Source organism: Microcaecilia unicolor, chromosome 11 (assembly GCF_901765095.1).
Source record: "Microcaecilia unicolor chromosome 11, aMicUni1.1, whole genome shotgun sequence".
Taxonomy (NCBI): Eukaryota; Metazoa; Chordata; class Amphibia; order Gymnophiona; family Siphonopidae; genus Microcaecilia; species Microcaecilia unicolor.
In genome coordinates, this window is record NC_044041.1 from 59,859,718 (window position 1) to 59,879,124 (window position 19,407).

General features: G+C 44.3%; 1 protein-coding gene across 2 annotated transcripts in view; it reads left to right on the plus strand.

The window, feature by feature from the left end:
- The window catches only part of CABIN1 (calcineurin binding protein 1), a 267,407-nt gene that overhangs the window by 148,322 nt on the left and 99,678 nt on the right, over nt 1-19,407 (plus strand). For both annotated transcript variants that reach the window (XM_030218338.1, XM_030218339.1), the window contains exon 29: nt 10,651-10,764. In XM_030218338.1, coding sequence (XP_030074198.1) covers nt 10,651-10,764 — 114 coding nt within the window. The remainder of the gene's footprint in view (nt 1-10,650; nt 10,765-19,407) is intronic.

A 19,407-nucleotide genomic window follows, 5' to 3' on the forward strand; every position in this document is an offset into this window, starting at 1 on the left:
ATTTTTTTCTGTTCCAGGCTGCATTCTCAGTTGTTTATGGTTTCAGGTCAATCTCTGTTATGTCCTCGCCGTTGCGAGGCCCAATTGACCAATGTTCATTGTTTTGAGTGAGCCTGGTTGCTAGTGATACCCTACATGTGAGAACAAGCAGCCTGCTTGTCCTCGGAGAAAGTGAAGATACTTACCTGTAGCAGGTATTCTCCGAGGACAGCAGGCTGATTGTTATCACAAACCCACCCACCTCCCCTTTGGAGTTCTTATTTGTTTGTTTGTTTGTTTATATGCTTTTTGATTAAACTGAGGAGGCATGCTCACGTGATGGGCGGGAAGTCGTCCGCGCATGCGCGGTGCATGCAGTTCGCACGCCAGAAGGCTCTGGCAAAACTTTTTATTTTTGCTGGTGAAAAATTTGCCGTTTCCTGGGCTGACGCGGACGTCGACCCACATGTGAGAACTAATAGCCTGCTGTTCTCGGAGAATACCTGCTACAGGTAAGTATCTTTGCTTTATGTAATAAAGAGATTGACAAGCACTCTCTGTTCTCCAGGTTAAAGAGAGATTGCAATTCCTCTACATGACCTGCAGTCAAAGCTGCATCATCCAAAGATAATATATAATGTCGTAATTGGTGATAGGCGAAAACATCTGCCGCGCTGGTCAGGATCCCTCCTCCCAAAGACTGCAATGATAAAGTAGACTCATCTGGTTTTAATACATCTTCCAAACGTGTTATTCCCAATTTCTCCCATTTCCTAAAGGTAACATTATCAAGGCCTGGACAAAACCTTGCATTCCCAAGAATGGGTAGAGGGGCAGAGATTGAAGAGGTGAGGAATTCCATAAAGCCCATAACAGAGATAACAAAACACTATCACGCAGCACCGTCGGGAGCTGCTGACATGATGTTTGTAAGATAGCCTAGATGCCAGGGGGCAAAAGGTTCCACCTTAATATGGACTGGTGTAATCTTCCCTGTCAAGAAACCAGTCCCCTAAGTGCCGAGCCAAACAGGCCAGATTGTATTTATAAAGATTCAGTAGTCCCAAAACTCCTGTCTTCCAATTCCCCAATTATAATTGAATAACAAGTTTGGGTTTCTTGCTTTTCCAAATAAAGTGGGATAAGAGTCAGTGCAAAATACGAAGATCCTTTTTTAAGACAGGCATTGGGAGCATCTGGAAAGTATAGAGCCACTTTGGGAACTCCACTATTTGAAAAAGATGTATTCTTCCATGGATATCTAAAGGGAGAGAGCGCCATCTTGCTAAAGTTGTAACAGTTGTGTCCAGCAACTGGGAACTATTAAGATTGTATAGTTCTGAGGGTTTCATGGATAAACATTCTTAGATAACAAAATGAATTATGGGCCCATCATAGAGGGACCTGTAAATATAATTGGAATACTGAAAAATCCCATATTACTGAAAAACACTCATTTAAAGTTTCCAAGGAATGAAGAGGATTCGTTAAATGGACTAATAAATCATCTGCAAAAGGTGAAATCTTGAAAGATGAGGAACCACAGGGTATATCTTCAATTTCTGGATTAGCTAAAATGTCTCTGATCAATGGGTCCATGACCATAACAAAGAGCAATGGCAAAAGCGGGCAGCCCTGACGTGTGCACTTCCGGACCTGGAATGGTTGGGAGAGAAGACCATTGACCCACATCACTGTCTCCAGGTCTGAGTACAAAACTTTCACTGCTTCGAGACCCCCCCCCCCCACACACACACACACACCTGAAATCCCACATGCCTATAAGGTATGAAAAACGAAATTCCAGTTGACATGGTCAAAAGCCTTTTTGGCTTCAAAGCTGCATTGCTGTTTTTAAAACAAAAGCAAACATCAGGATGAGCTGCCAATGAAGACTTTTCCAAACACTCTCAAAAGGAGGCAAGGGCTGCTATCTGCATCTTCAAGGAAGCAACTGGTAACCCTATGTTATGACTTTCCTGACCTTCCTCGAGCCCAGGTACAGACCCACTGCAATCAATTGTGGTGAATATATCAAAAAGAACTTAACAGATGGGGGAATGTCAGTATTGTCAAAGGGATTGTCTTTCATTCCAGTAAATACTCATGACCCCTTTCAATTTCTGTTGGAGGTAGAGAAATTTGTGAGACGTTTGCAGTTGCATCTGTTTTTTGATACACAGAAGAATGAGACTTTGGATCACTCGATAGTATATGAGCATTCTACTTGGATTCTACCAGGGCCGTTGGACCCTGCAGTATTGATGTTTAAAACTTTAATGAGTATTGAAGGAGGTAGAGAAATTCAATCAATCTGTGGGGTACATGAATTTCAATATGTGTAAATTAGAATGGCAAGCCGTAAAGATTCTGTGTGAGGACACTACAGTTGTTATCTGCCTTATTGGTAGTGTGGGATAAGGAAGATTATTTGCTGAAAGCTGGTTTGCAATTGGGTAATACTAAGAACTATGTGGAGTTAACATCAGATCCCTTGCTCCAAGTGGCTGATGAAATACTGGAGATTTCCAGGGAGGGCCATTCTCAAGGCTTTCTGACTGATCAGGAATTTAAATTTTTTTGAATTTTGACAAGCATAAGATTCTTTTTTTTTTTTAACTTATTAGTGAAGATCCACAAACGCCTGGAGCTCTGTCTTTTTGTTTTTTATCAGTTGCCATGCTTATAAGTTAAACGCAGTGGTCATGATACGGGATTACTACCCCTGACGCAGATTAGGCGAAACGGGGACTCCCTGTCGGGTATTGGGGATCGATGGATATGTTGTAATTTTCTACTCAGGATAAGAAGACAGTGTGAGATAAGCGGATTACAAAAAAATTACTGATTTTGGAGAACCAGTTATTACAATGAAAGTTTGTTTGCCTGTGGATGGACATGTGATTTTTTTTTTTACTGTGCTTGAGATTTGAAAAAAACTCTTTTGCACTTTGGTATAGTGGAGGTTTTTTTTTTTTCTGACCTATGATGGTATACTGTGCTTAAACCTTAAACTTGGGTGACTTGAGTGGCTATGCTGAGGTTTTTTTTCTCCACTTTTTTGTGAGTGCAAAGGTAATTTTCCTCATTCAGTGTATTTCCAAGTGTTTTTGGATTTCTTTTAGATTTTCTTCCTGAAGGAATGCCAAAATGTGGGCAGTAAGTTTTAAAAGGCTGTGAGGCTCAATCAGCACACCAGGATTAAACTGAGATGCAACACTTTCTGGCTCAGAGCAGAGCAAATATTATTACATGAGAGTAATCCCAATGCCTTAAACATCACTACTCAAGAGCCAGGCCGTAAGACAGAAGGGAGTCAGATTTTTTTAATTGTTGTTGGGCCTTGATAAAGAAGGCCCTTGACTGTAGAAATTGAAGAGAACTGTCTACCTTGAGGCAAATGAGATCTGCATACCAAGGTCTTTCTGGCCAGTCCTGTGCCACTAGAATTACCTGACTGGGATATGAAGCAATTCTGTGAAGCACCTGGCCTAACAGAATTGGCAGAAGAACATAGAGAAGGCCTTTCTGAAGCCCTGGAAGTCTCAGAGAATATATTTCCTTAGATCCATGGTATTTCTGTCAGCTGAAAAACTGAGACACTTTTGCATTGAGTTGGGATGCCATTAAATCCATGGGTGGTATCTTAGTCTTTTTTTATGAATGAGAAGGCTGCCTTAGATAACTTTAATTCCCCTGGATCTAAGGCTCATCTGGTTAGAAAGTCTGCCTGAATATTCTTTTTCCTCAAGTAGGCACCACTGAAAGATTGAGAAGATGTAATAGTTTTTAGTTACAGCAGTTATAAAAGCATCCATTTTGTTTCTCAAAATCTTCCTTTTTCTTCTTGGATTACTGGATATTGCTCTTCCATAGCATGACCTACCCTGAGCCTAGGGTTATTTCATTCTACTGGATGAACAGGGAAGGCTTTGGAGAGTTTCCTTATTCCTTCCAAAATAGGGTTTTACAAGGACTGAACTTCTTGGACAGCTGGATCCACAATACCTAGTATACAAAGATTTTGAAATAACGGAGGGAAATTTTTCCTTTCTGAAAAGCCAGACTACTGAGAGATCATCACCTCCTTCTGATGGACGTTCTCCTAATCTGCAGGAGGCGCATTTCTGGCTGAGAGATAAATCATACAGTGTGATTGTGGTGAGGAAGCTACTGAAGCATTATCCCATTCAGCAAGGCCTTCAAATGGGGCCTCTTCTGGCTTGTCAAGTGTCTGAGGAACTCTAGAAGAAGGACAGGCTGAACTGTTTGTCACCTTCCTGAATGTTGTTCAGAAGAAATGCTTTATGTAATAATAAAACAAATTCAGGAGACGAAGGCTTAGGGGCAGCTGAGGAAGTTTCCAGTTCACTAATCTCATGATAATGTGGCACTATAGACTATGAAACCACAATTGGAAAGGAAGAAGTACCTGAGGAGCAAGGAGATAAAATGGCTGCCATTCCTGCTTCTTTTCTGAGGGGAACAGAGCCACGAGGGGAACTGCCTCTTCCTCTGGGGCAGTTAGAATATTGGTCCCCCATTTTTGTTGTTGGCAAAGAGCTTTTACCTCAAGAGGAATTCCCTTCTTAGCAGGAACCGCACTGCCCCTCTGCACCCTTACATGAACCGCATTGGGAACATTATTTAACCTGTTCCACCAGCCCTTCCTTAATAAAATTCTCCACTTCTAGTTAAAAACAGGTGAGCCATGAAAATGACTCAAATTACTTCCCTGGTGCTTAGAACTGACAGGACAGGCCAAAAATAAAGCCACAGATAAATTAGCGCTGAGCTGGCAGCAGCATTTTTAGAAGGGAAGAAACAATAAAGGGGCCAGTCCTGCTGAAGAGTAGATGAAAACAGTGTCTTTGCTTGAAGCAAAGGCTTACCTTAATTTGTTTCCATGGGTAAGCTTTTATTGTCACGGCTTGGCAGATTACCCCTAGTAAAAGTCAAGAGGTTTTTTTTTGTTTTTTTAAACAAGGAAAGTGACCAAATCTAAAGCAGAATATATCAGCTGGGGAGGGGGGGAGAGGGGACAGGAGGGTTAAAAGGACTGTAAGTATCATCTAAATTACCTAAATTATTACATTTTCCTCAGTTGACACGGACAATAATTTAATAATTTTATTTTCAACTGCCAGCAATTCAGAAAGTAAGCCAAGAGGCAACAGAGAGTAGATCAGGAGCTGCATCATCTGCTGAAGACAGAGAAATCCTGAAGAGACAAGACTGCAGTGTGCCCTTGTAGGGTTGGGCTCATAGCATTTTGCTCTCTGTCTCCATCTGCTGGTTGACAGACAACCCATATGTTCTGGTCTGGTCTGAAGACAATAAAGAATATCTGTTATATTGATATTAGAAGTAGCATACTGTGTTATAGTATGTACTGTCTGAATGTTTTTTGCTACCTTAATCACATATTGCCAATGTCCAGGTTGTTCTCACTTTATACTGCCTTAGGTGAATTTCTTCAAAAAGGTAGTACATAAATCCCAATAAATATAAGAAAACCAGCCCTTTCTGGTTCTAATGTTCCTTGCTTAGTCTCCTTGATTTGTTTCAATTTTTAGCAATGTCAACTCATTGTTCAGCCTTTGAGAAGGAAGCAAAATTTTTGCCTTGCAAGCAGAATTAAGTAAATTTCAGCCAATTAGAGAGTGTATTTGGATAATGAAAACTTAGCTCCCATAGAAAGCATCTGTTGAGAGATTGCTCTCTCTTTTACCTGAAGTTCTAGGAAGCATCAGTGTTCCAAGTTTCCAGTCTGTCTAAAATCAACTGTTGCTTGAGGCACAGGATACATGTGCATTTCTATTCAAAAATTTTTCTCACCTCAGCAGAGTGGTTGAGTACACTAATGATTAAAGCAGCAGGCTAAGAACCAGGGAAACCAGGGTTCAAAACCCTCTGCAGGTACTTGTAAACTTGGGCAAGTCACTTAACCCTCTATTGCTGCAGGTACACACTTGGGCCCTGTTTACTAAAGCGCGCTAGTTTTTTAGAGAGCGCTAAAATTAGCATGCGCTAAACACTAGAGACACCCATAGGAATATATGAAGGGGGGCAGACTCTGGAGTAATGTCAGGAAGTATTTTTTCACAAGAGAGGGTGGTGGATACATGGAATGCCCTCCCATGGGAGGTGGTGGAGATGAAAATGGTAATGAAATTCAAACATGCATGAGATAAACACAAAGGAATCCTGTTTAGAAGGAATGGATCCATGGAATCTTAGCGGAGATTGAGTGGCAACACCAGTAATTGGGAAGCAAAACCAGTGCTGGGCAGACTTCTACGGTCTGTGCCCTGATCGTGACTGAATAGATATGGATGTGCTGGAGTGTAAATTTTAAGGGGCTTCAACATTAGCTTCAGAAATTTTAGTACAAGAACAGTGCTGGGCAGACTTCTATGGTCTGTGCCCGGAAAATGGCAAGGACAAATCAAACCCAGGTATACATATAAAGTATTGCATACCATGTAAAGTGAGTTTATCTTGTTGGGCAGACTGGATGGACCATACAGGTCTTTATCTGCTATCATTTACTATGTTACTATGTCTTTAGCATTTAGCACGCAATAATGTTTAGTGTGCACTAAAAATGCTAGTGTGCCCTTAGCACAGCTTAGCAAACAGGGCCCTTAGATTAAACTCTCCAGGGTTAGGAATATAACTACAGTACCTGAATGTACCTCATTTTTAACCACTGAGAAAGGTGTTATCTACATTGGAACTTGCCCCTCCCCCCCCCCCCCCCACCACATACACACCCAAGCCTAATCATTTCTCACCTATAGCAAACTGTCTCTTTCTGTTGTTATTATTATGCTATGAACAGAAATCGTCCACTTCTGACAGTGGAATGGTTTAAAATTTTCCAAGGATAAGATCTGTTCTGTTTAGCTTTTACATTGCTTGTTTTCTGTTTCTTACATAAGTTTCATGAATTATTTTGTTGTGATATTTAAGAAAAATATATTTGTGTTATTTGATTTGTTATGTAGAGTTAGGTAAATGTATTAGCATGACAATTTTACATGTGTTGCCAAAATAAAGTGTTAGGGCTGCACATTTATCGAGTTAATAACACAGTTAGGCATTAAAATGTTAGCTAGCATTAAAAGTTTTAATGTGATTAACTGCCCCTCTGTCCCTCTCCCCCACTGCCCAACCATACTGTATCACCCTGGCTCTCTCCCACCAATATCCTGCATTGCCCTCTCTAGAAACACAGAAAAATATAGGCAGATAAAGACTATATGCCCAATCCAGTCTGCCGATCCAGGCCATCTGCTCTCCCTATCACTCCTTTAGAGATCCTATGTACTTATCCCAACCTCTCTTGAATTCAGATACTGTTCATCTCCACCATTTCCACCAGGAGGCCATTCCACAAATTCTCCACCCTTTCCGTAAAGAGCTATTTCCTCAGGTTACTTATGAGGCTATCCCTTTTCACCTTCATCCTATGCCCCCTCATTCTAGAGCTTCCTTTCAATTGAAAGAGACTCACCTCCAGTACATTTATGTCTCTATCATATCTCCCCTCTCCCGCCTTTCTTCCAAAGTACAAAAAGCAGCAAGGCAGGTGGTCCACGAAACCCAATATGAAAGATAAAACTGCAAGGCAGACCTTGTAAAAAAAAAAACACAATTTTTATTAATAGATTAAAAGCTCCCAGAAATTTAACATAAAATGCCCAACATGGCCATGTTTCACCAGTATAAAATGGCTGCGTCAGGGGCAGTGGGTCACCAGCTGATATAAAATTCCAAAAATAGCCTGGCTGGTGTAACTGTTAAAACATAGCAAGCTAGATTCTGGGATCAGACTCTCATAAAAACACTGTGATTGTAGTGAAAGCTCCTTTTTCCTACTGGCCATACCTTTCCCTATGCACCCAAGCATCCTTGTAGCATTTGCCTTTTCTACCTGTTTAGCCACCTTAAGGTCATCACATATGATCACACTCATGTCCTGCTCCTTTTTCAAACTCAAAAGTTCTTCAACCCCTAGACTGTACCATTCCCTCGGGTTTATGCATCCCAAATGTGTTTTTAGCATTAAATCTAAGCTACCAAATTCCAAACTATTCCTCTAGTTTCGCTAAGTCCTTCCTCATGTTATCCACACCATTAGGGTATCTACCCTTTTGCAGATTTTAGTATCATCTGCCAAGAGGCAAACCTTACCAGACAGGCCTTCAGCAATATCACTTATAAAAATGTAGAACCGGCCCAAGAACCAAACTGCAGCACACCATTGGTAATATCCTTTTCCTCAGAATGAGCTCCATTTACCACTACCCTCTGTAACCTTCCACTTAATCAGTTCCTAACTCAGTTGGTCACTTTAGGGCCCATACTGAGAGCACTCAGTTTATTTATTAGTCGTCTGTGTGTAACCGTGTCAGAGGCTTTGCTAAAATCTAAATACACCACATATAGCGCTCTCCCTCGATCCAACTCTCTGGTCATCCAGTCAAAGAAATTAATCAGATTTGTCTGACAAGACCTGTCTCTAGCTCTAGTGAAACCATGTTGCCTTGGGTCCTGTAATCCATTAGATTCCAAAAACTTTATTGTTCTCTGTTTTAAAAGTGTTTCCATTAATTTACTTACAACAGAATTCAGATTTACCAGCCTGTTCTCAACTTCTTCCTTACTTCCACTGTTGTGGAGAGGGACCACATCTGCTCTTTTCCAGTCCTCCAGGACCACTCCCGACTCTAGATAAGCATTGAAAAGGTCAGCCAGCTGAGCCGCTAGGACTTCCCTAAGTTCCTTCAGTACCCTAGGATCTGTGCTATCTGGCCCCCATCACTTTGTCCACCTTTAGTTTAGCCAGCTCTTCTTGAACACAGTCCTCTGAAAATCGTTTAGAGACTACCACCCCTCCATTCCAATTTTATTTTTCTTCCGCGGTCCTGCTCCAAGTCCTTCAGTTGTCTCGCCTTCCTCTACCCTTCCCTCCCTCCCTATTCACTAGGTCACAAGCACACATTTTTTTTGAATCGCAACAAAATTCAAAACATAATATTTGTCATATTTACTTTTTTGTTTGTTGCTTGTTTTGTTTGTTTTATTCACTCATTCATTGGTAGGTACTTACCAGAGATGCATCAAAATAGTTACATACCAGGGAAAGGGACAAGGTGGGGGAGGGGCTGGAATTTGGGGCAGCAAGTGGTTTCACTTATCCCCACAATGAATGGGAGGAGAAAAAGAGAGTGTCGGTATTGTACTTTTAGTTCTGTATTTACCTTGACCCTTTGAGAGAGACAAATGGCTTATTTTTTATATATATAGATTGACAAACAGACATACCATTAATTCAGATACTTCTTTGAACCCCATGTTGCTAATGCTCTTGTCATGCAACAGTGGGAAACACAAGCAGTGTGCTGGTGGGGATCCAAACCCTGCCTGCACAAGAAGAGAATATTCCTGTGCTGCTGGTAGGTGAGACAGCTGGGTCATGCAAAAAAAAAAAAGATGATAGGAAGTTTGGGAGGGAGGGGAAATACAAGGGGAAGAGAGGAAAGGAGGAGGGGAAAAGCATGCAAAGGGTAGGGAGGCAGAGGACAAGGGAAAGAGAGAGAGAACATCATCAAACACAACATTCCCCACATGAACACTCTCCCTCCCTCCCTTCCCTTCCAATGTGGTGGAAAGGGAGTTGGATACAGGGGATAGACTGAATGAAACACTGTTGTACACCGCCTTGGTGAATCTCTTCATAAAGGTGGTTAATAAATCCCAATAAATAAATTGCCCATCACACTCGCACTATTAAATACATAACCAGTTAGTTGCAGACCATAAACATTCAGGATGGCCTGAAGCTTTTTCCTTTCCTTTCTTTGGATTTTAAGTGGGAGACTTAGTGGACTTAAGAGTCATGTTTATGAATAGAGACACAGAACCAATATATGAAGGTGGAGAGAAAGCAAACCAAATAGTAATTGGTATCATTGCAAAATAGTTTATTTTTATGCAGTGCGGTTTCTGTACTTGAAAACCCATTTTATGTATGCTAAAAAATGTAGTGACATAGAGGAGCTATTCTAAGATGCATATAGACTGAGAAAAGAACATACCAAGGGTTGCGCAATTGGTGTGGCAGCACATGGTTCAAATATGGAAAGGCCCAAAAATTTCTCCCAGCCCACCGTTTCCTCTCTTTAGGTTTTTGACCAGGAGGTTTGATTCTGTGTAATTAGATTCTTACTGGACAGAAAAGGACAGATCCACTCACCAGCAGGATGGTGAGATTGCTTAGAAGAGATGTATACAAGCAGGGGGCAGCAGAAAGAAGTAAGCTGGTGAGTCATTGCAGAAAATTGGGGGTTTCTGTGTGCCTTTGTGGTTTTCCATTCATTAGTGTTAATATGTACACGGCCTAATGCCCAGGTCTGCAAACTGGACTCGGGGGCTATTTAGAGCCTTGCTTTCATTGAAATACTCCAGTTTAGAAGGATTAAATCTGTGAGCTTGTAGTTAATGGAGAGCAGATTGCTGTTCAGTGAATCCTGTGGGGAGGGGGTAGATATGTTAAGAGACAGTGAGTGAACAGGATGCTTTAGCTTGGCTGTGCTCACGTTAAGAACACACCTTCCCTATGTCTCCCACATGCTCTCATTCTCCTCCTCCTCTTTCTCACAGAACCTGCAGTGGGCCCGAGATGTGTTGCTAGGCAGCAGTATCCCGTGGCAGCAGCTGAAGCACATGCCAGCACAGGGGCTCTTCTGCGAGAGGAACAAGACTAATTTCTTCAACGTAAGTTGTTCATGCACTCGTTATATCCTCTTGCTTCTAACACCCTTGAGTTCTTTCTGCATTAAAAGACCATTACTCGGAAGTTCAGAGCAACAGACTTGTGTGCTGCAAATGTGGATGGGTTCTTAGGGGTTATGAAGACAGAGTGGGACTGCAGTATAGGGTGATGGGCCCCTTTAGTAGTCTCTGTGCCAGACATTGAATCATGGTGGATGTGGTCACCACTGGCCATTTGGAAATGGTGTTGACATGCTGGGGATGGTGCAATGCTGTGGATAGTGTTGACCTGCCTGTTGCATTACCAGCTTGCAAAATGCTTTGTTGGTATTCTAGAACCAGTGCTAGAATGCCGTGTCATTGTGGGCTTGCAAATTAATTAAATAAATAAACAAAACATTGTAATATTTTCCAATTATTGAAAAATTGACTGAGCGTGATAGACAAATGTCTTATTCAATGTAAATATTGTTACTGTGGTTAAAACAACCAAACAGGTAAAAGCACTTCTATCTTGTCTCCTCTTCCTCCAGTTCCCACTCTGCACTGCAATATGTGCCCGGGGATGGTTCTAAAGCTCATGAGTCTGTTATTAATGATGCAGCAGACTCTTATACATATGTTTCTCTCTGCCTTCTGGCCTGAATGAGAACACTGGTTTAGAAGTTTTCACCTTTGTAGCATGAACACACAGTTGGGGTGATGGGGGTGTTTGTGGAGGGTGGAATAGGGGAAAGACTTTGCTAGTAAGAGAGAAATCGGGGCAGAAGCCAGGAGTTGCAGATTGCCCCCTTCTTTTTCTGATGTTTCTTAGCAGTTTTTATCTTTCTAAACAAATCAGGTGTAATTTTACCCTGTTACGCTCTTTTGTTTCCCTTCCCTTTGCAAACTTTTCATCATTTACAGCCTCCTAACTGCTTTATGCTTATTACAGACATGTCCTTTTTGCAAGGTTTCTTGATGTACAGTATCTGTAGGTTGAACCTCCAGAAAGGCATATGTTCAAATGACTGCAAATGCAAACCTTGAAAAAGAAGTTCAGTCCTGTTGTGCTTTACAGAATAGCCTCATCTCACAACCCCTGAGGCTTTAGGCACTGGTGTGTGTCTGAGTGAGAATGTTTTTTTTACTGCAAGCTGCTGAGATGGGTTTATTGTTTTCATATGCCAAAGCATTTGGAGAAAGAATCTGAGCAGGAGCCTACATGTTTTATAAATCATGCACTTTTCCCTGTGGAATTATTTATGAAGTGTTTGAGAGCTGAGTACAAGAGAGAGACTGCAGTTCTCTCTTGCACAGCTCACAGTGTTGTTGCCTAACTTATTAAGCTTATTTTCAGTATTGCCTTGCCAAGGGAAGCCTTGGCAGTACATGATTTTGAATTGAGAAGGCTGTGTGCGTATATACTCCCCTTATCCTTTTGTGTACTCTGCAGCCTACCACTTTCTTTCACACTACCCTAAGATCCCCGGGGGTTTCTGCATTGTATGACTGACTGGGAAGACTAATGGCTGCAGCTAGTTGTGAATTTGGGAGGTCTTGTGGCATGTTGTGTACTCTGAGTCTCCACATGGATGATGACTGTGATTTTGTGAGCTGTAATAGCCTGGAAAATGAGTGCTGTTCAGCATGGTATACAGATGTGGAATTTCTTGCTACATTCTCTGTACAATCTATAAAGGTATGCAGTGGATTCCATAGATAGCCACATCTTGCGAATCTTCTAGGCTACTTTTAAAGAAAATGTTTCTATAGTAACCAAACCAGAAGTATACTTTCTTGATAAAGAAAGAACTTATTGCTCTCCTTAGATTTTGGCTGATTTTTGATTTTGACGCTGGTTTCTTGGCAATGAAAAATTATGAAATGTAGTACCTACCTACTTATGTGAGGGGGTGAAGGGAAGGAGGTGTCATGCAGTGATGAAGGACTTCTTTTCCTCTCTATAACTCATCTGAAGCCAGTTAGCATATACAGTATGTAAATTTTATTCCTGGCATTGTTTAGTCAACATTATCTAGTTGTCTTTTAGTTAGACATCAGCAATGTGCCATTTGAGTAAGATGCCCTTAACCTCTTGAGCTTCTGCAGCAGAAACTGACCTACTTACCTAAGATTTTAAAATGCTAGCTGAAGAATTAGAAATTTGCAAGTCATGGGGGCATTGCTAAGGACTGTGCTATAGCAAAAATGAAAGATAACCTTAGGTTGCTGATGGGGAGAACTGTTCTCAGTGCTTCGCTGCATAGAAATCCCCTCACCATCAGACCTTCCCCACCTCACATTCACACCCAGTCTCCATTTGTCTCCTATTTTGTTCTGTTCAAAATGTTAAAAGCCTTTCTGTCACATCAAAATACACTCTCATAGCAGATAAAGACCACCAAACTCATTCAGTCACTTGTTTTCCATTCCTATTGCATCACCTTCAATTACTGAATCTAGAAAGCGTAAACAATGAAATGGCCACAGTAACTTTTTCCTCACTTTTATTACTGGAAGCCAGAAATGTTTCTAGATCTTATAAATGGGGATGAAATAATGTTATTAACTGGGATACAAATTGCTCGTAGCATTCATTTCTTTGTTTGAAAGATGTGTAACGTATTTCAAAATCAAGAGTCAGTACAAATAATTGTATTGTCATAGACTTCTCAGAAGAACGTACACTTCCCGGTTCCTGTTCTGTGGCTAATACAGAAAATTTTACATACAGTTTGATTTTGAGTGGTGACCTGGAGATTGTGGGTTGGTTCTGTAGACTGCCACATGGCAGATCTGAGTTTGATTTCTGACTGCATCTTCTGCTCCCCAAGTAGAGAGTGTTATGGATGCTGCAGAGGCAACATTTACCGTTTTCAGGCAGAGAAAATCTACACAGTGACATCACCTTGTGATCAGATACTTGGGGGGGGGTGTGAGTATCATCTTCCAGAAGGAGTTAGAATTTTATTTATTGATTTTATTTGGAGTGAGTTCTCATTTTTTTTCTGTAGTAGCTCAAGGTGAGTTACATTCAGGTACACTAGGTATTTCCCTGACCCCAGAGGGTTTACAATCTAAGTTTGTACCTGAGCCTGAGGAAATGGAGATCACAAGGCACAGCAGTGGAATTTGAACTGGATTTCTGGGTTGTCAGCTACTCCCCTGCACTGTGGCCTGTGTTTAGAGGATCCTTTAGGTTAGTTTCTGCTGTGGCATGGAAAAGTCTCATGTGACTCCCACATTTCCATTCTAGGAAAACACAAGAAATGTTATGCTGAGTCATCAAATTCCGCATCCTGTCTTCTACAGTAGCTAGTAGTTGGCCACTTGAAATACCCAGCAGATAACAACAAGAATCTCTTCTATTTTATCTTGCAGAAGTAAGAGGTGCAGACACCCAAGTCTCTCTGGCAAATAATTGCTTATGGACATCCACTGCAAACCTGACAAAATCTTTATGACTGTGTTTCCCCAAAAAAGCATGAGCTCCTCTTGTTGAAGGTCAGTTCATGTCTGTCCTTCCATCTGTACACACATGCAAACAGATGCCTGTAGAGCATGGGTTCTCAACCCAGTCCTTGGGACACACCTAGCCAGTCAAGTTTTCAGGATGCCCAAGATGAATGTGCATGAGATAAATTTGCTTCTCCAAGGACAAGCAAGCTGCGTTATTCTCACATGTGGGTGTTGTCATCTGACAGAGCCCCGGTGTGGACGCTGAATCACTAACATTAGTTCTAGCCTAGGAGCGTCCCATTGTGCATATGCTGGTGCCTTCCTTCCCAGTGCTCGAGCGTGGATCCCTCAGCCTCTTTTTTTCCACAGAGCTGAGGACATGTTTACATAGGCTTCTCACTCTGCACTTTTCAAAACTTTTTTGCTTTCGTGAGTTCCTTCCCTTGCAAGTAATCATCTTCTTTCTTTTATTTATTTCTCCTGTTCTCCCTTCCTCGTATTTTTCTCCAGTTTTTCAGCTTTTGTTGGTTTCCTTTGTTTTTCGTGAGAGGCTGTACGCTTAGACCACAGCGCCAACCTCAAATTGAATGCTCCCCTTTTTTATTTCTTCAAGATTAAGGAGTTTAATTAGCCAAAATTATTTTTTCAATGTCCCAGAAGGCTTCAAGTAGTGTGTTAAGTGTTGCTGAATTATTTCACTCATGGACCCACACAACTGGTGCATTGGGTGCCTTGGGCCAGATTATGACCCTTCTGTTTGTGATCTTTGACTTCATATGCTGGCCAGGACACAGAGAGTGCGATTGACTCAACAAGAGAAGCTTTTTGGCTCTTTGAAGGCCGGACCCTCGTCTTTGGCACCAGCAGCATTGACGACCAAGACTGCTCTGACACCGATGGCCACTGAGAGTGCACCAGCATCGAGTGGGTCTCCACCTGTCTCGACGCTGGGTGCTGTTAGCAGGCCCCAAGAACTGGTCAACATCAGACTCAACAGAGGAGAGACGCTCGGATTTGGCAGCATCCTTGTTAGCACTGGGGGATAGAGCCTGTATGCATTGAGGGAAGCCCAGGAAGCATAAGCATCGGTCCTCCTTGACGCACAGTGCTGGGGCATCGGACTCTCCGATACCCGAGAAGCGCTGGCTTCGAGAGGAGTGCTCCCCCTCCTTGGAAGAGGTGCTAGCCATTGAGTGGTCAGGTCCCCCTCACAAGTTTGGCACCAATGACTTCATAGACTGCCTCCACCTCAGCTCCCATGCCAGAGCCGGCAGAACCCGGTAAGCGTGGTAAGCATGGCAGGGGGGCGCCGACTTCTGGAGGGTGCCACAAGCCATGCTTACTGCTGCCTGGGTGGCTCACCTTCAGGCAGCTCTCGGAACCCACTTGCCTGCCTTCAGCTCCCCGACAGCCCTCCTTTCGTTCCTGCTTCCTGGGGGAGGGGGTTAAATATTTTATTTTACCTCAAATCGCGTCAGCAGCAGCACCAGCAAGCTCATCTCTAGCCTTCCCTCTCAATGTCCTTCTTTCCTCTGATGTATTTCCTGTTTCCTCGAGGGCGGGACATTGAGAGGGAAGGGAAGGCTAGAGATGAGCTTTGCTGGTGCCTGCTGCCGCGACTTGAGGTAAAATAAAAGATTTAAACCTCGCAGGGCAGCAGGAATGAAAAGGGGGATGTTGGGGGAGAAGAGAGCGGCCAGGTAGGGCTGAGGTTGGAACTGAAACTCGGGGGCTGAAAATGGGGGCAGGTGGGGGCTGGTGCGAATCACTGGACATGGATGGGAGGGAGGATAGAGGGCAAAGGAGAATCGCTGGACATTGATGAGAGGGGAGGGCAGGGGAAAGAGGAGAATTGCTGGGCATGGATGGATGGAGGGGAGGGCAGGGGAGAAAGGAGAGTTGCTGGACATGGATTGATGGAGGGGAGGGCAGGGGAGTTTCTGGACATAGATGATGGAGGGGAGGGCAGGGGAGAGAGGAGAGTTGCTGGACATGGGTTGATGGAGGGGAGAGAGGAGAGTTGCTGGACATGGATGGATGGAGGAGGGGCAGGGGAGAGAGTTGCTGGACATGGATGGAGGGGAGGGCCGGAGAAAATCTGGACATGGATGGAGGGAAGGGAAGATAGGACGGAGATGCACACGAATGGAGGGGAAGGGAGAGAGAAGAAATGATGCGCATGGATGGAGGGGAAAGGAGACAGAGAAAATATATGCACATGGAGGGGAGGGGTGACAGGAGAAATGCTGGGCATGGATGAAGGGGAGGGAAAAGAGAGGAAGTGAGATGAACATGAATGGAGGGGACAGAGGAGAAATACTGGACATAGATGGAGGAGAGGGAAGAGAGAGGAAGGAGATGCATATGGATGGAGGGGAGGGAAGAGAGAGGAAGTAGATGTATACTGATGGAGATGAGGGAAAAGGAAGAGGGGAGAAAAACTGCACATGGATGGAGAAAATAGGCAGAAGCTGGATCCACTCTATACCTCTTCCAGTGAAGTCTGTAGAGGATCCAGCTTTTACTTATGGATGTAGGGCAAGAAATTAAGAAGAAAGGAGAAAAGTAAAAAAATAAATGGAAAGGAAGCCCTGGAAACGGAGTTAAGAGAGCAGCACAATCAGACTGGGACCAGCATGATCAGAAAAACAAAGTCACCAGACAACAAAGGTAGAAAAAAAATCATTTTATTTTTCATTTTAGTGTTTGGAATATGTCCACTTTGAGAATTTATATCTGCTGTCTTATTTTGCAGTGTATAGCAATGTGTTTTCTTTGTTTTTCTGGTATTGTGCTGCATGCAGAGTCTAACTTCTTAGGATTTCAGGTTAAGTTTTGAAGAATTTGAAGAGGGGCTATTTATTTTATTTATTTTATTGCATTTGTATCCCACATTTTCCCACCTATTTGCGGGCTCAGTGTGGCTTACAATACATTGTAAATAATGGAAATACGATTTGTTACAATTCAGTTATGGATTACATTGTGAGAATTTAAGCGAAAGCAGAGTCAAGGTATCGTTAGGGAATAGGACAAGGAAAAGAACAATGGAAAGAGACAACGGGAAATTAATAGGGTAATAGAACCTTAGCAAATGAACATTCGGTATAACATTTTTTGTGAGTGAAGGTTTAAGTGTGATAAAATTACGGGGGATGAGAGTTCAGAAAAGAATGTAATGGTGTATTTCTGGAACAGTGAGTGTGGACTTCATGTGTATTGATCCTTCTCCGAGGACAAGCAGGCTGCTTGTTCTCACTGATGGGTTGACGTCCTCGGCAGCCCCCTCCATCGGAAAGTTTACTAGCAAAGGCCTTTGCTAGTCCTCGCGCGCCCATGCGCACCGCGCATGCGCGGCCGTCTTCCCGCCCGAAACCGGCTCGAGCCGGCCAGTCTTCTTTCGTCCGCACTCGGTACGGTCGTGTTACGCCGTTCGTGCCCCAGAGAGTCGACCTCGCGCGTCCTTTTCGACGTGTTTTTTCCTTGTTTTTCTTTTAAAAAGTTCGGGAAGCGCTCCGGAAGTGTTCCGGAAGACCCTTTCGGGTTTTCTGCCCTTCCCGTAATTTTCACAGCTTTTGCCCCGTAAGTTTTCTTTCGTTGTCGGGGTAGGCCTAGTTTGGCCTCGGTCGAGATTTTTCTCCCTTTAAATTTTGGTGCTTCAATTTTCGCCATTTCGGCCTTTGATTTCGCCGGCGTGATTTTTCCGCCCATGACATCGAAGCCTTCCAGCGGCTTCAAGAAGTGCACCCAGTGCGCCCGGGTAATCTCACTCACTGATAGGCACTCTGCGTGTCTTCAGTGTCTAGGGGCCCAGCACCGCCCTCAGAACTGCAGTCTGTGTTCCCTGTTACAAAGGCGGACTCAGGTAGCGAGATTAGCCCAGTGGAACGTTTTGTTCTCGGGCTCTTCGTCGACATCGGCACCGGAGGCATCGAGTGCATCGACGTCGTCAGCGTCCGGACCATCTTCCTTGGCTGCCGCTCCATCGACTGCATCGAGGCATCGGACCTCTGCATCGGCGCCGAGGCATCGGGCGACTGCATCGACGTCGGTGGTACCGAGACTTCGTCTGCTGATGTCGTCGGACGGAGGTGCATCGTCAGGAGTGCAGGTGAGGGCTGTCCATTCCCCTGCTGGTGGCGGTGAGCCTTCGGGTGGGTCTCCTCCTACCCTGAGGGCTCCTGCGGTACAGCCCCCCCGGGATCGACCCTCTTCGGTCTCGGCCCCGAGGAAGCGACGGATGGATTCTGCGTCCTCCTCGTCGGTGCCGGGGAGCTCCGGTGACATGCTTCGGAAGAAGTCGAAGAAGCATCGACACCGGTCTCCTCCCCGTGTCGGCACCGAGAGCTCTGGGTCGCCGAGGGATTCGGCACCCAGCAGGCATCGGCACCGAGAGGACCGCTCACCCTCTGTTCAGGAGGTGTCGATGCGCTCCACTCTGGACAGCCCGGAACAGCCTCCTCGCCCGGAACAGGTTCTGACGTCGACGCCTGCATCGACCTCTCAGCCTTTTTCTGCAGCCACTCTGAACGAGAGCCTCCGGGCCGTTCTCCCAGAGATTCTGGGAGAGCTGTTGCGCCCTACCCCTCCGGTACCGGCGGTGCTTGCGCCTCCGGTACCGTTGAGCGTGGCGCCGGCTGGTCCATCGCCCAGGTTGAGGTCCCCGACGTCGGTACCGCGTGCGGTGCCAACCGCGGCCACCTCCCAGGAAGGCTCCCCGACTACGTCGGCGGAGGGAGCTTCGCCGATGCGGGCGAGGGAGTCTACCTCTCGACGCCCCCATCGTGGACGTGGCTCCACGGAGTCGAGCCGGGCGAGGTTGCAGACACAGGTCCGTGAACTTGTGTCTGACACCGAGGGTGAGGCCTCGTGGGAGGACGAAGAAGACCCCAGATATTTCTCTGACGAGGAGTCTGAGGGTCTTCCTTCTGATCCCACTCCCTCTCCTGAAAGGCAGCTTTCTCCTCCTGAGAGTCTGTCTTTCGCTTCCTTTGTCCGGGAGATGTCTACGGCCATCCCCTTCCCGGTGGTTGTGGAGGACGAGCCCAGGGCTGAAATGTTTGAGCTCCTGGACTATCCTTCTCCACCTAAGGAAGCGTCCACTGTTCCCTTGCATCATGTCCTGAAAAAGACATTGCTTGCGAACTGGACCAAGCCATTAAGTAATCCCCACATTCCCAAGAAGATCGAGTCCCAGTACCGGAT